The sequence below is a fragment of the Bubalus bubalis genome, chromosome 16 (genome assembly GCF_019923935.1).
Source record: "Bubalus bubalis isolate 160015118507 breed Murrah chromosome 16, NDDB_SH_1, whole genome shotgun sequence".
NCBI lineage: Eukaryota > Metazoa > Chordata > Mammalia > Artiodactyla > Bovidae > Bubalus > Bubalus bubalis.
The window spans coordinates 28,489,346-28,505,211 of record NC_059172.1 but is presented as its reverse complement, the minus strand read 5'-3'; the positions used below and the strand labels follow the sequence as shown (position 1 = coordinate 28,505,211).

General features: G+C 37.8%; 1 protein-coding gene across 3 annotated transcripts in view; it reads left to right on the top strand.

Moving 5' to 3' along the window:
- Positions 1-15,283, top strand: part of ACER3 (alkaline ceramidase 3) — a 156,028-nt gene extending 140,745 nt beyond the window's left edge. For all 3 annotated transcript variants that reach the window (XM_006059606.4, XM_025266365.3, XM_025266364.3), the window contains 3 exons: positions 3,453-3,557; positions 12,791-12,836; positions 13,322-15,283. In XM_006059606.4, the coding sequence (XP_006059668.3) occupies positions 3,453-3,557; positions 12,791-12,836; positions 13,322-13,375 (205 nt within the window). In that variant the 3' untranslated portion in view covers positions 13,376-15,283. The remainder of the gene's footprint in view (positions 1-3,452; positions 3,558-12,790; positions 12,837-13,321) is intronic.
- Positions 15,284-15,866: the final 583 nt, after the last annotated feature.

Genomic DNA, 15,866 nt, shown 5'->3' with positions numbered 1-15,866 from the left:
TGCTCAGACTATCACACAATTGCACTCATCTCACACACTAGCAAAGCAATGCTCAAAATTCTCCAAGCCAGGCTTCCACAGTATATGAACCATGAACTTCCAGATGTTCAAGCTTTATTTAGAAAAGGCAGAGGAACCAGAGATCAAATTGCCAACATCCGCTGGATCATGGAAAAAGCAAGAGAGGTCCAGAAAAACATCTGTTTCTGCTTTATTGACTATGCCAAAGCCTTTGACTGTGTAGATTACAATAAACTGTGGAAAATTCTGAAAGAGATGGGAATACCAGACCACCTGACCTGCCTCTTGAGAAATGTGTATGCAGGTCAGGAAGCAACAGTTAGAACTGGACATGGAACAACAGACTGGTTCCAAATAGGAAAAAGAGTACGTCAAGGCTGCTTGTCACCCTGCTTATTTAACTTATATGCAGAGTACATATTGTCACCCTGCTTATTTAACTTATATGCAGAGTACATCATGAGAAACGTTGGGCTGGATGAAGCACAAGCTGGAATCAAGATTGCTGGGAGAAATATCAATAATCTCAGGTATGCAGATGATACCACCCTTATGGCAGAAAGTGAAGAACTAAAGAGCCTCTTGATGAAAGTGAAAGAAGAGACTGAAAAAGATGGCTTAATGCTCAACATTCAGAAAACTAAGATCATGGCATCCAGTCCCATCACTTCGTGGCAAATAGATGGGGAAACAGTGGAAATAGCGGCTGACTTTATTTTCTTGGGCTCCAAAATCACTGCAGATGGTGGCTGCAGCCTGAAATTAAAAGACGTTTGCTCCTTGGAAGAAAAGCTATGACCAACATAGACAGCATATTAAAAAGTAGAGACGTTACTTTGCCAACAAAGGTCCATCTAGTCAAGGCTATGGTTTTTCCAGTAGTCGTGTATGGATGTGAGAGTTGGACTATAAAGAAAGCTAAGCGCCGAAGAATTGATGCTTTTGAACTGTGGTGTTGGAGAAGACTCTTGAGCATCCCTTGGACAGCAAGGAGATCAAACCAGTCCATCCTAAAGGAGATCAGTCATGAGTGTTTATTGAAAGGACTGATGTTAAAGCTGAAACTCCAGTACTTTGGCCACCTGGTGCAAAGAGCTGACTCATTGAAAAAGACGCTGATACTGGGAAAGATTTAAGGCAGGAGGAGAAGGTGTCGACAGAGGATGAGATGGTTGGATGGCATCACCAAGTTAATGGAGATGAGCTTGGGAAGACTCCTGGAGTTGGTGATGGACAGGGAGGCCTGGCGTGCTGTATCCATGGGGTTGTAGAGTCGGACATGACTGAGCAACTGAACTGAACTCAACTAATAGCACAATAAAGTTAAATTATGGGGACATTTGTTTAAATTACCTAAAAATTTGAACTTAAAAATATTTCATAACATCTATAGGGATTTTTGTGCATACATCACAGTAGTGTACAGTTTATCAAATATTAATATTGACTGTGCTCAGTTGCTTTAGTCGTATCTGACCTTTGCAACCCCATGGACTGTAGCCTGCCAGGCTTCTCTGTCTAGGTCTTTGAAATCTGCCTAATCTGCTTTATTGAAGAAATATTTACTGGAATTTAAATCATGGGTCTTGGACTCTAGTTGTCACCTTAGACACCTTCTGTCTGGGCCCCTATTTTCATAAAATGAACATGTTAAGTAAGTTAAACTAGTTTCCTTCCAACTCAAAATTATCTGATTTAATGGTATTGTGTAATATTGAATAACACCACAGAGAGGCAATCAGCAAAATTCAAACTGGGAAATCTATAGAATGAATAACCTAGCCTCTTAAGTAAATAAATTACAGGAAGGCGGAGGGGGGAAATGGAGGAGGAATGTATAGATTAAAAGAGACTTGGAGGCTTCCCTGGTGGTCCAGTGGTTAAGAATCCACCTGCCAATGTAGGAAACATAAGATCCCGTGTGCCATGGGGTTAGTAAGTCCATGCGCCACAACTACTGAGCCAGCACTCGCCTGCGCACCCTGGAGCCTGTGCTCTGCAAGAAGAGAAGCCACCGCAGTGAGAAGCCTGTGCACCACAACTAGAGAGTAGCCCCTGCTTGCCCCCCCAAGCACAGCAACAAAGACCCAGTGCAGCCATAAATAAATAACTTTTTTTAAAAAGAGAGAGAGGCTTGCGGCTTCCCTGGTGGTCCAGTGTTAAGACTCTCTGTTTTCAATGTAGGTGCACAGGCTTCTATCCCTGGTTTGGGAAGTAAGATTCCACATGCCACCTGATGCAGCCACAAAATGAAAAAATAAAATAAAAGAGATGTAAGAGCTATATCAACCAAACTCCAAAGTAATGTAATTACTTTTTTTGGATCTTGATTGAAACAGACTGTGTTTAAAAAAATCTGTATGATTTTATGATCAGTAATTGAATATCAAATATGATTAGTAATTGGATGTCTGATTAAGGGATTAGAGATATATACTGAGATATTTAGAGATAAAATGATACACTATCTGGGATTTGCTTCAAAATAAATAATATGGGAGGAGAGAAGTAGATGAGAGCTTAGATGATATGAGATTGGCCAGAAATTGTAATTGTTAAAAATAAATAATTTATAATTGTTGAAGCTGGGTAATGGGTACATTATTATTTTGTGTATTTTTGCACATGTTTGAAATGTAGACTTTAAATGCACACAAATAATACATCTTGCTTAGAAAACTAAGATCTAATTGCGTGGTTCTGAATCAGCAGTATCCATCAGAACCCTCATTGGAGCTTTTACAGTGCAAAAGTAAGTCATCATCCTCTAGCTGAGTCCTCTTTGTTTCTGAGAAATGTTGAGATGTTCGCAAAACTTGTGGAAAACAATTTGGTGTTTCACACTCAATTTCTTTGCTCTGATAGATGAGAATATTAATATAATACACACTTAATCACAAGGTCTAGAATTTGAGGCTCAGCTGTTCCACTAGCTGAGTACTTGGGCAACTCAGTAATCTCTGAATTTTAGGCTCCTAATCTGCAAAGCACAGCTTTTAACAACCACCTCAAAGACTCACTATGAAGTGAGACCTTGCAGGAAATACTTGGTCCATAAGGTGTTAATAAATATTACCTGAAAGAAGGGTTCCATGGACAAGTAGTTTACCTGAAAAAACTGATGATAAACTGTTTAGTTATGGTAGGACTTTTTACAGCTGTTAATCTGTTAATATGCATTACAAATCTCCAAAAGGGCAACAGACTATGTACTGTTTCCTACATTTATTTTGACCACAGTCATTTCTTCATGGAACGTCTATTAGGAATACTGTTCCTCAAAATATACTTTGGAAAACAATACAGCAGATAAAAGGAAATGAAATAATTGCCATGTTTGAGACTAATGTTTCAAAATGCTTTGATACTATCAGCATTAATTGTTAAATATGAAAAATAATTGAATGCTTATTTTCCCCCCCTTCACACAGGAGCTTTCGAAAGAAGGTACCACCTGTCATAGGCGTTACCACACAGTTTCATGCATGGTGGCATATTTTAACTGGCCTTGGTTCTTATCTTCACATCCTTTTCAGGTAGGAAATAGAGACTTTTTAATCCTACTACTGGAGTGTTTTTTTCTTTACTCTTCAAATAGAATGTGTAAATACAAAACGTCAGAGACTGAATCAGAGTGATCTTAAGCAAGTCCCTTCCTCTCCCTGAAGCTGTTTTCTCATCCTGAAAGGGTGACAGCTGTGTAACTGACCTCTGGCACATGATCTACATTTTAAGTGGATCATTCACCTCCTTTTTTAGTGCAGTAGGATATAAACATTTCCAATTCTTGTTGAACAGCATATCTTTGTTTATAGAGAACAAATTTAAGAGGGAAAAAGCAGCCAGATCCCCTGAGAGCGACTGAGAAAGCATGAGTACATCTGAAGTCACCAACTTACTTTGTCTCCTTCCCTGAAACAAATTGGTTGCTACTGTTTCCCTTATAAAGAATTTATTGGAGGTCAGCCACTTACAGGAAAAATGGAACCAGAATTGTCTTTGTTCATCCTACTACATAATATGTCTGTATCACTCTCTCTCCCCTTACCAGAATTTATTTTTCTTCACAGCATTTTTAAACAGTTATATAAGGGTTTACTTGTTTACCTTCCCCAACTAAATTGTAAGTTCCTTGAGAGCAAGGGCTTTATTTTATTCACTGCTACTCTCCCAAGTGCTTAAAATAGTGCCTGTCACATAGTAAGCACTCAGTATATGTTGCTAAATGATTTAATGAATAAATGTTATTATAGTGATCTCTTTACCAGAGGATGTTCAGTCGCTGTGTTGTGTCTGACTCTTCAACCCCATGGACTGCAGCATGCCAGGTTTCCCTGCGCATCACTAACTCCTAGAGCTTATTCAAACTCATGTCCCTCAAGTCAGTGGTGCCATCCAGCCATCTCATCCTCTGTCATTCCCTTCTCCCTCTTTCAATCTTTACCAGCATCAGGGTCTATCAAATGAGTCAGCTCTTCACATCAGGTGGCCAAAGTATTGGAGTTTCACCTTCAGCATTAGTCCTTCCAATGAATGTTCAGGACCGATTTCCTTTAGAATGGACTGGTTGGATCTCCTTGCAGTCCATGAGACGCTCAAGAGTCTTCTCCAACACCACAGTTCAAAAGCATCAATTCTTTGGTACTTAGCTTTCTTTATGGTCCAACTCTCACATCCATACATGACTACTGGAAAAACCGTAGCCTTGACTAGATGGACCTTTATCAAGAAATTAATGCCTCTGCTTTTTAATATGCTGTCTAGGTTGGTCATAGCTTTTCTTCCAAGGAGCAAGCGTCTTTTAATTTCATGGCTGCAGTCACCATCTGCAGTGATTTTGGAGCCCAAGAAAATAAAGTCTCTCATTGTTTCCCCATCTATTTGCCACAAAGTGATGGGACCGGATGCCATGATGTTTTCTGAATGTTGAGTTTTAAGCCAACTTTTTCACTCTCTTCTTTCACTTTCATCAAGAGGCTCTTTAGTTCTTCTTCGCTTTCTACCATAAGAGTGGAGGTTATTGATATTTCTCTTGGCAATCTTGATTCCAGATTATGCTTCATCCAGTCTGGCATTTCTCATGATATACTCTGCATATAAGTTAAATAAGCAGGGTGACAGTATACAGCCTTGACATACTCCTTTTCCCAATTTGGAACCAGTCTGTTGTTCCATGTCCAGTTCTAACTGTTGCTTCCTGACCTGCATACAGATTTCTTAGGAGGCAAGTCAGGTGGTCTGGTATTCCCATCTCTTTCAGAATTTTCCAGTTTGTTGTGAACCACATAGTCAAAGGCTTTGGCATTGTCAGTAAAGCAGAAGTAGATAGTTTCCTGGAACTCTATTGCTTTTTAATGATCCAACTAATGTTGGGAATTTGATCTCTGGTTCCTCTGCCTTTTCTAAATCCAGCTTGAACATCTAGAAGTTCATGGTTCATATACTGTCGAAGCCTGGATTGGAGAATTTTGAGCATTGCTTTGCTAGTGTGTGAGGTGAGTGCAATTGTGTGGTAGTTTGAACATTCTTTGGCATTGCCTTTTCTTGGGATTGGAATGAAAACTGACCTTTTCCAGTCCTGTGGCCACTGCTGAGTTTTCCAAATTTGCTGGCATATTGAGTGCAGCACTTTCACAGCATCATCTTTTAGGATTTGAAATAGCTCAACTAGAATTCCATCACCTCACTAGCTTTGTTCTTAGTGATGCTTCCTAAGGCCCTCTTGACTTCACGTTCCAGAATATCTGGCTCTAGGTGAGTGATCACACCATCGTGGTTATCTGGATCTTGAAGATCTTTTTTGTATAATTCTTCTCTGTATTCTTGCCACCTCTTCTTAATATCTTCTGTTTCTGTTAGGTCCATACCATTTCTTTCCTTTATTGTGCCCATCTTTACATGAAATATTCCCTTGGTATCTCTAATGTTTAATCTCAAATTCATCTCAAGAATTGAGAGAGCTTAAATATTTGTAGAAAAGGGAAGAAAATTTTCCTTTGAACCAATGTGAAAATTTATTCAAATGAAATTTTAGAATACCTTCTCAAAATAACATTTGCATCCCACCTATCTAGAGATAATCTATTTAGGCAACCTGAATTATCTAAAATTTAACTACTTGAGAATTACATAAAAAGAACTTCTGGGCAGCTAAATGAGAGTCAGTGAATTCTTACCTTGAAGAGCTCAAGGTTATTAATTATGGAAGAGCTTTAAAAACTCTGGCTCTATGTATACTTATTCTGGTTTGCTACTCTTACTGCATTAATTGTTTGGATTCTTAGCCCATAGCATATTAGAAATATCTATTTAAGAAGAAGGGTTATGGCAGGAAATGTTCAGGAAAACTGACAAATGATAGAAAAGGAGAACCAAAAGTAACTAGAACAGACCCAAGAATTAAAAACTTGGTTCTGTAACACTCCCCAAGAAATCCCAAGTACATTAATGCAGTGTAGTATAATATACCAATGAATTTTTCTAGTAAGGACTCAAGAAGGAATGAAATTATACTCAATATATCCTATTTTGAAAGACTAGGGATGCTTTTGAACTGTGGTGTTGGAGAAGATGCTTGAGAGTCCCTTGGACTGCAAGGAGATCCAACCAGTCCATTCTAAAGGAGATCAGATGTTCTGATCTGGGTGTTCTTTGGAAGGAATGATGCTAAAGCTGAAACTCCAATACTTTGGCCATCTCATGCGAAGAGTTGACTCATTGGAAAAGACTCTGATGCTGGGACGCATTGGGGGCAGGAGGAAAAGGGGACTACAGAGGATGAGATGGCTGGATGGCATCACTGACTCGATAGACATGAGTCTGAGTGAACTCCGGGAGTTGGTGATAGACAGGGAGGCCTGGCGTGCTGCGATTCATGGGGTCACAAAGAGTCGGACACGACTGAGTGACTGAACTGAATTGAACTGAGGGTTTCCTACTCCCCCCTCCCCTTTTCTACATTTTCCTTTCTATCTTTTTTTTTTTTCCACTTTCTCCTTCTGTCTTCCTGGTGTAGAAACCTTTCAAGGAAATAAGGCAGTGAGGGGAAAGAAGTGCTGTGCAGAGGTACCAGGATTCAATGACCAAGGAATAGGGAGTGAGGAAAAGGGGTCAGTGGTAGTAGCATGCTGAATTACTCTAAGAAAATCAAGGTGATGAGGATGGGGCTTCTGTGTGGGACAGGAAACAGGATGGTGAGAGGAAGGGATGGATGGAGGAGGTAGCTGGAGTTGGGAAATAGATTACATTGGACAAATAAATTAATTGATTAAACAATAAGTAAATATATTGAGAGGTTAACAAGAGCCTGATTTCTCCACTGTGTTACAAGGGATTTAAAAATATGAAAAGAGGGAAAGATAGAAGGAACTCTGCGGGGGTTAGATTGGGATTAAAAGTATTGGTATTGGGCATTCCCTGATGGTTCACTTGTTAGGACTCTGCACCTTCATTGTTGTGTCCCAGGTTCAGTCCCTCGCTGGAGAACTAAGGTCCCACAAGCTGTACAGTGATGCTGCCAACATCCCCAAAAACACACTCAAGAATGTGTCCACACACACACTTACATATGTACATACACTCAGATATAGGACACATTAGATGTATTCAAATTGCAATCTATTGAATAAAATAGGAATCAGTGACTGCATACTAATATAAATAAATGAGAAGGGAAAGCTCTTCCTTACAAAAGAATGCTGACTGATAAATGCAGAAGAAACAGTAGAAACAAATAATTACCATTTGGGAACTATCTATTGGATATATGATAGATATTAGTTAACAACTGATCTCTGGCTGATAGGTGGAAGTTTGATGAGGAAAACAGATTGACATAATTCAGAATTATTGAACACTCTCATGAGTATTATGAAATACTCCCATGAGTCTCCCCTTCTAAAACACTAATACAGAGGGGAAAATGGTGAATTTACAGTGAGGAAGCTAGTAGCAGCCAGCTTTCCTGCATCTAAGGTTGGCACTGCCCGTGTTGGGGCTGGTCACTACAGTGTGACTCCTGATACAGTGCACTGAAATGAGTTTAGCATCAGTTCTGTGGTATTCCTGCCAGAGTTGCAAGGCCTGTGTCTGGCCATGAAAACACTGATGAAATCATGTTGAAGGTATTTCTACAGAGTGAAAGTCTTGTAAGACCATCAAGTTATGGGAGACAGAGAGCTGAAGAATTATTGAGTTAGGAAATGATGGTTAAGACATGACATGGAAACTAAATGCAGTGCATGTTTCTGGATAAGACCCTGAATCAGGATGGAGAAGAGAAATTGTTGGGACATTCAGCACAATTTGAATTGTTTTGACTTGGATGGAGTACTTTATTAATACTAATTTCCTGGTTGGAACACTTATATTATAATAATTTAGGAGAGTGTTCTTGTTTTGTGGTGATACACAATGAAGTATTTAGGGATGATGGCCATCATGTCATTTAATGACCCTGTAGGAAATAGATAAATAGACATACAGATACACGTACATTATGTGTTTTTGTGTATGGGTATAAATATAGAACAGATGTGGTTCAATGGTAACAATTGGGGATCTGGAATAAGGGGATACAAGAATTCTTAGTCTTGCAACCTTTCTGTAAGTTTCAAACTGTTTTTAAATTAAAAAAAAAAACAAAACAAGAGAGGCAGGCCAGGCCTATTTTTGTGAAGAGGAGGCTGAGTACACATATATGCTGAGAAATGTGAAAACTCTTTGTAAGGTTACACATAAGCTGTTAAATAACAGCAGTTAGCTCTGAGCTGAGGATCAGGAATAGGAGACAGACCTCTTTTTTCCTCCACACCTTTTCATACTGTTTGAATTTTTAACCAAATGCTTGTATTAGCCTTTCAAAAAATAATTTAGAAATAAAAGAGTGGGATAGTTTATATAACCCTTAAGTGAGCTACAGTAATATTTTTAAACTCTTCTTTATTCTTTAGTTATAGTGAAAATGGTATTATCATACATTACTTGTCAGTGTAAATTGATACAATCCATTTGAAAGAAATTTGATGCTACATATGTTGATGAAACTGAAATGTTTATATTTTTATCACAATTATTAGCTTTCTCAAAATTTATCCTAAAGAAAAAAACCTTGAAAAATGAAAATGTGTGTAGACACAGAAAGTTTTATCACTGTTATTTAATTTAGCAAAAGAAAAACAATAAACCCTAGATGTCCATCAGTGGATGAATGGATAAGAAAGCTGTGGTACATATACACAATGGAGTATTACTCAGTCATTAAAAAGAATACATTTGAATCAGCTCTAATGAGGTGGATGAAACTGGAGCCTATTATACAAAGTGAAGTAAGCCAGAAAGAAAAATACCAATACAGTATACTAACGCATATATATGGAATTTAGAAAGATGATAACAATAACCCTGTATGCGAGACAGCAAAAGAGACACAGATGTATAGAACAGTCTTTTGGACTCTGTGGGAGAGGGACAGGGTGGGATGATTTGGGAGAATGGCATTGAAACATTTATAATATCATATATGAAACGAATCACCAGTCCAGGTTTGATGCAGGATACAGGATAATTGGGGCTGGTGCACTGGGATGACCCAGAGGGATGGTATGGGGAGGGAGGAGGGAGGGGGGTTCAGGATGGGGAACACGTGTACACCTGTGGCGGATTCATGTTGATGTATGGCAAAACCAGTACAATATTGTAAAGTAATTAGCCTCCAATTAAAATAAATAAATTTATATTTAAAAAAAGAAAAAGAAAATATCCAATAGAGAAAAAATCAAAAAGCAAATCATAGTATCTCCTTTATTCAGCCATTTAAAATTATAAATATGCAAATTTTATGGCAACACAGACATTTTTATTTTTAAGTGAAACAAAGTCATGTATATAAAATTATTAAACCAGTGTAAAAATTCATTTGTATGGTGACACAGTTTAAAGTAAATACACAAAAATTGAAGCATTTTGGTGAGATTTGATGGCAAGATTTTGAGTTAATTTTTTTTTCTAGTAATGTTAAAATGTTTTCCTATTTTTTTTTTAAGGAGACAGGGAAGAATAGAATATATTTTAGATATATTTCACCCTAAATAACTAAAATAAAAGAAACTTCGATGTTATAAGTTTTAATTATATGGAAATGTAGGTCCCTCATTGAAGGAAACATGTGAATAATGATATTTCAGAGGGACGATTGGAGAATTTAGTAACATGATGTACTCTAAAACTTAAGTCCTGTACAGATGTTTGAAACAAAGAGTAACACAGTAGAGTTAAAATATCTGAGTTCAGATCTTTACTCCTTTACTTCATAACTGGGTAACAATCTTGAGCCAAGTTATTTACTTAGCTCTAAGTCTCCACTTCCTGATCTGTTAAAATAAGGAGAATACTCTTTTATTCCATAGATTGTTGAAATGTTTAAGTTGAGCAGGACTTTCATTTGCAATGATGCCAACCTAGGATATTCAGACAGATTTCCTGCTAAAACAACGAAGAGTGTTGAATAAAATATTTAAAGCATCAAATGTTGACAATATTAAAAGAAATGTTACAGTCTAAAAGAAAACAGGTACCTAAAAAGGAGCACCATAGCTGCTTTGGGCTGGAAGAATTTTTGTCAGTCCATCAATTCTAAGCTCTGATTCATGGAACAAAGGAGACGGAAGTCAAGACCTAAAGCTAACCAAAGAAAAGGAGCCAGCCCAAAGAAGGGAGTCTAATGGAAGACTTTTCTGCATCAAGTTGAATGAATCAGATGCTCACTCTACTCCACCCCCAAAAGACTAAAAAGTAAGTTGCTTTGAAACTGAGCAGAGGAAAAAAAATAGTAAATTAGGGGAGAGGAATATGTTTCACAGAAGTAGCCATCAGACATTACTCACACAAATTTACAACCATCTACCAATCAAGACCTTAGAAATAACCCAATATAACTTCCTCATTTTATGGTGAACAAAACTGGGCCCCAGAGAGAAGTGACTTGATCACTGCCCAGTTACAGGACAACATGTTGGGTAATCATTAGATGGCACCTGACTTCAAATCTTGCTTCTAGCATTTAATAGCTATACCACCTTGAATGAAATGTTTGACCTTTTTTGAGACTTTGTCATATGCAAAACAAGAATCATACCTATCTAGTAGGGTAATTTAAGAATGAAGTGTGTATAAAGCTCTGGGTCCAGTGCTTACCCACATGTTGTAGGTACTTAATAAATAGTTGAGAGTGGTAGAGGGAACAGCAAGGATTGGAATCCAGGGCTTCTCTGCCCCAGTCCAGGACTCTTCACTAAAGAGAGAATATGGTAGCTTCATTTTAGAGATTAATATCTGAAAAACTGTCAGAGTAAGTTTATATTATTATAATCTTGGACAGCAAGGAGATCAAACCAGTCGATTCTAAAGGAAATCAACCCTGAATATTCTTCAGAAGGACTGATGCTGAAGCTGAAGCTCCAATACTTTGCCCACCTCATGCAAAGAGCCTACTCTTTGGAAAAGACTCTGATGCTGGGAAAGATTGAGCGCAGGAGAAGCGGGCAACAGGACGAGATGGTTGGATGGCATCACTGACTCAATGGACATAAGTTTGAGCAAACTCAGGGAGATAGTGAAGGACAAGGAAGCCTGGTGTGCAGCAGTCTAAGGGGCTGCAAAGAGTTGGACACGACTGAGTGACTGAATAACAACAAAGGTTATAGTCTAAAACAGTGCAGTATTCTTCTTAATATATGATGCCTCTCTTCACAATTCCAGTTTGAGGTACAGTAGGATGGTATAGCCTCACAAAGTTACCATGCTCTTTTTCATTCTCTTATTTAAAGTAGGAAATTTTTCATGCTATAAAATTATGTTTTACATATGTACTCATGCTATATATTACTATTCAAATACAATTAAATAGTGTACATAAACTATGTATGTTGTAAGTTATACACAATTTAATAAATTTTTCAGGAATAAATTTAACTTTGATATTAAAATCTTATCTTTAGAGGTGATTCATTTTAAAGAATTCTCTGAAGAAGTGATACCTTTCTGGTTATTTCACACCTATATTATAATCCTTATAGAGTTGATATAACCATTTCTAAAATGTTCTAGGAATACTCTGCCTTAATTCTTACTACCATATAACTTCAGAGATGAAACTGGCAATTGTGACATGAATCACATCAAGCATGAGTGGAATGCTCCCTACTACAAATATCCCAAGTGTCCAGTGCGAGAGTTGTTCATTTCTCCGTCTTTCTTAGTACTTTGCCAAGTATTCTGCACAGAGTACATTCTCAAAAAATGGTTACTAAAGTTCATTTATCAGCGCTACTTTTTCTTTGTATATACAGAAGCAGTGTGGTTGAATTTGTCAATAAGCCAGTTTACATGAATTAAAAATTTGTCTGAACTTATTAACAAAACAGACATAGACTCACAGACATAGAAAGCAAATTTATGGTTGCCAAAGGGAAAAGGGGTTGGGGAAGGAGGGATAAATTAGGGCTTTGGGATTAACAGATACACACTACTATATATAAAATAAACAGCAAGGATCTACTATATAGCACAGGGAACTATATTCAATATCTTGTAATAACCTTTAATGGAAAATAATCTGAAAAAGAAGACATATATATGTGTGTGTGTGTATATATATATATAATCACTTTGCTGTGCACCTGAAGCTAATACAACACTGTAAGTCAACTATACTTTAATTTAAAAGAAAAAAATTGTCTGAAAAGCTCTTCCCTCTCCCCTTTTCTTTCAGTTTATATACAAGAACACTTTATTTGAGATACAGGCCAAAGGTGAAGGTAAGTCTTCCTAGGGAGTTGTTTGTATGTGTGTGTTGGAGGAGGAGGTAATGGGAGGATGGGATGGAGGTAGAAGAAGGGGATGGGGTGGAAAGAGTACAGGCTTTGGAACCAGATGCTCTTGAATCTTCTGTCTTTGACTTAACTGCTTTATGACCCTGGGCAAGTCTCCTTTCTTCAAGCCTTAGTTTCTTCAGCAATAAAATGGAGCTGTTAATAGCTAAGTTGAAGAGCTGTTTTAAGCATCTGAGAGAATTTAAATGCCCAGCTCCATGCTTGACAAAGTAAATGCTTAATATATTTAAATAAATAAAAATTGTTTCTGAGATATGGTGCAGACCTGGAAGGAATATGCTGTGCTCTGATTATTAATACCAGGACAACCACTAACCAACCACTGTAGTCATAGCCTACGACTTCTTTTTCAGGGATAACATGGAGCAATTTTATCTTCTTTCATTTTGTCCTAACTTGTTTCCAAACAGTTTTTCTTCGGAATCTGGCCAGTGATCCTGTTTGAGCCTCTCAGGAAGCAGTGATGAATTGTTACACCAAGAAAATAAAATAGCACGTACCCTAGGCCTAGCCAAACAAACAAGGAAATAAAGATCTACATGTTCAGATGTATTACGACCATCACAGCAAAGGAGTGACTTTCTGACATGCTGCCAGCCACACAGAGAATGAGGAATGGGACTTGTTGGATGTTTAGCTTGTGTCTTTATCTCATTTGTCTTCCCTCTCCTCACCCTCACCCTAAGATGTTTAAAAAGAAACAGACATAATGTATATGTATATACCCGAATGCTGGAAGTATTGGGCTTCTCTTAACAGGTTAACAGTTTATGCTGATCATAGGAAGTTAACTTTTTCTCTTTTTTGACAAGGCTTGCATATGAACTTTTCTTAATATTTGATTAAATAATGAAAACAGTCAGCTAAGGACTAGCAAAACCCCATACCCAGTTGCCTGCTATGAGGCAGCACTTAGCGGCATCAGCCTTGATTTATATTTTTGTCATTATCTGCCTCTGCTGGTCGGAGTGTTGTAAGCAAGCTCAGACCTGCCACTGGGTTCTATACTTGTCACATTCCAGACTTCGGATGGGCGATGGAGTGTCTCTGTGTGGTCACAGCCCAGCGGAGCGGGTGAGTCAGTCACCTTCTACCCTTTATGAAGGCTGCCAGGACACCTGTAGAATGTTCCACCTCCAGCCAGTTAAAGGTTGTTGCCATGTTTCCTTTGATCTTTGCAGATCTTTAAGTTGTGACTGTGCTTATGGCTAGGCAAACATGATTGGTGGACTGACCTGTCCATATTTCATCCTCCTAGAATAACTTATTTGAGGTTACCAGTAAATGTTGTTGTACTCTGACTTTAAAATTATGCAATATTTTCCAGTTTTCAGAGAGTCAATAGTTATGCCCAGGGAAATGCATGGAGTTAACTAGAGCTAAAATGATCAGGATCCTATTTACATAAAGCTTATTAGAATGCCTGTTCCTTCATGTTTTTAGAAGGAAATAGAAATAAGGGTTGAAAACAGCTCTAACTTACTTGAACTTGTAACAGAACTACCAAAAATTAAAGCGCTAAGATATGGCAGTGAAATCTCATTGTAAGGCAGCTAATTCTATTGGAATTGAATGTATAACAAATTGAGTCACTTGTCTAAACACAACACCTGCCTGGAGTGAAAACTTGATTTGACCCCTTTGCTCATATATCACCATATTTGTAGCTCTGTACATTAGCATTTTTACAACTTTTCTGTGCTTATACATTATTATAAAATCCATATTGTTTTTATTACATGTTATCATTACCCCAGATTAAATTCTGAGCTACAGCTTCCAAAGGAAAGTTATTTTTTTCTTATGCAAAGGTGTAAGACCCTTCTGTTGTTTTTCTGTTCTTCAGTAAGAAACCTTGGTACTAATTTAAAACCAATACAAATTTTGTTGTTTTTTTTCACCAGCTGACCTTAGTTTTAGTCCAAGTCCTGTTTTTCTTACTTTAGCATGCCAATTGGCTGTTACTTCCACCTGCTTTTATGATCCTCCAGCAAGAAAAACACTTACAAGAGTATAAATATGAAAGAACTTTGGTTGTGCCTTAGGAAAATGGAAACTAAACAGAACCAACACAAGCCTGTAGGACTATTCTTTCTTTTGCCTCTAGATTCTAGGGTCTGGCTGCATTTCACCTGCACCTACCTAGGCTGTCAGCCATCTGACATTTTTTTGAATAAGTCATTTGTTTCATATCATTGTCTTGTTTGTGTCAGGAAGGCACTGTGAGACTAAGGTTCTACAGTATTAAGGTCAGATTAAGGGTACAGAGAACATATCCTGACACTGAGGTCCTTTTGAACAGTTTGTTTTGTTTCAACCACAGCCATGTGTAATTTCTTGTTGAATAAAGTTGTCCAGCAGCTTGGAGACTATAACACTGGCCAGTTTTTCAAACACCCTTGTTTCTGCTGTGAAAACAACAGCATGAAAGCTTAGCAGAAGACGTTTTAGAAGGGTTGGACAGAAAGCAGAGACTAAATCAGGCTCTTTAATTTTCTAAGTTAGTTTTTGTCTCACACCTGGCTCCCTTTTTAGCAATCTGTGTATTCGCACAGAAAACTTTGTATCTGTGCCATATCGAGTATCAGTATTACAAAAACACTGATGAACTTTGTGATACTGCTGAATCATCTTTATTTCAATGTGGCTTAATTTTTTTATCCCTTCTAGGACTTTGGGTTATAGTATTACAGGGTTATTACTACTTCTCTTCCCTTTATTAACATTGTCTGTTCATTTCCTGTTCCCTTTCCTGTTAACTAGGAAGTGCCAAAAGAAACCTGTTTTCTTCTGAGTGAAGAATGTTTTGTGTATATATCACTTAATGTGAAAGGTGCTCATCTATGAGCCCTACAGCAAATTGTATTTTAGAAAACATTAGTCCTTTCAGTTCAGTTCAGTCGCTCAGTCGTGTCTGACTCTTTGTGACCCCATGAACTGCAGCACGCCAGGCCT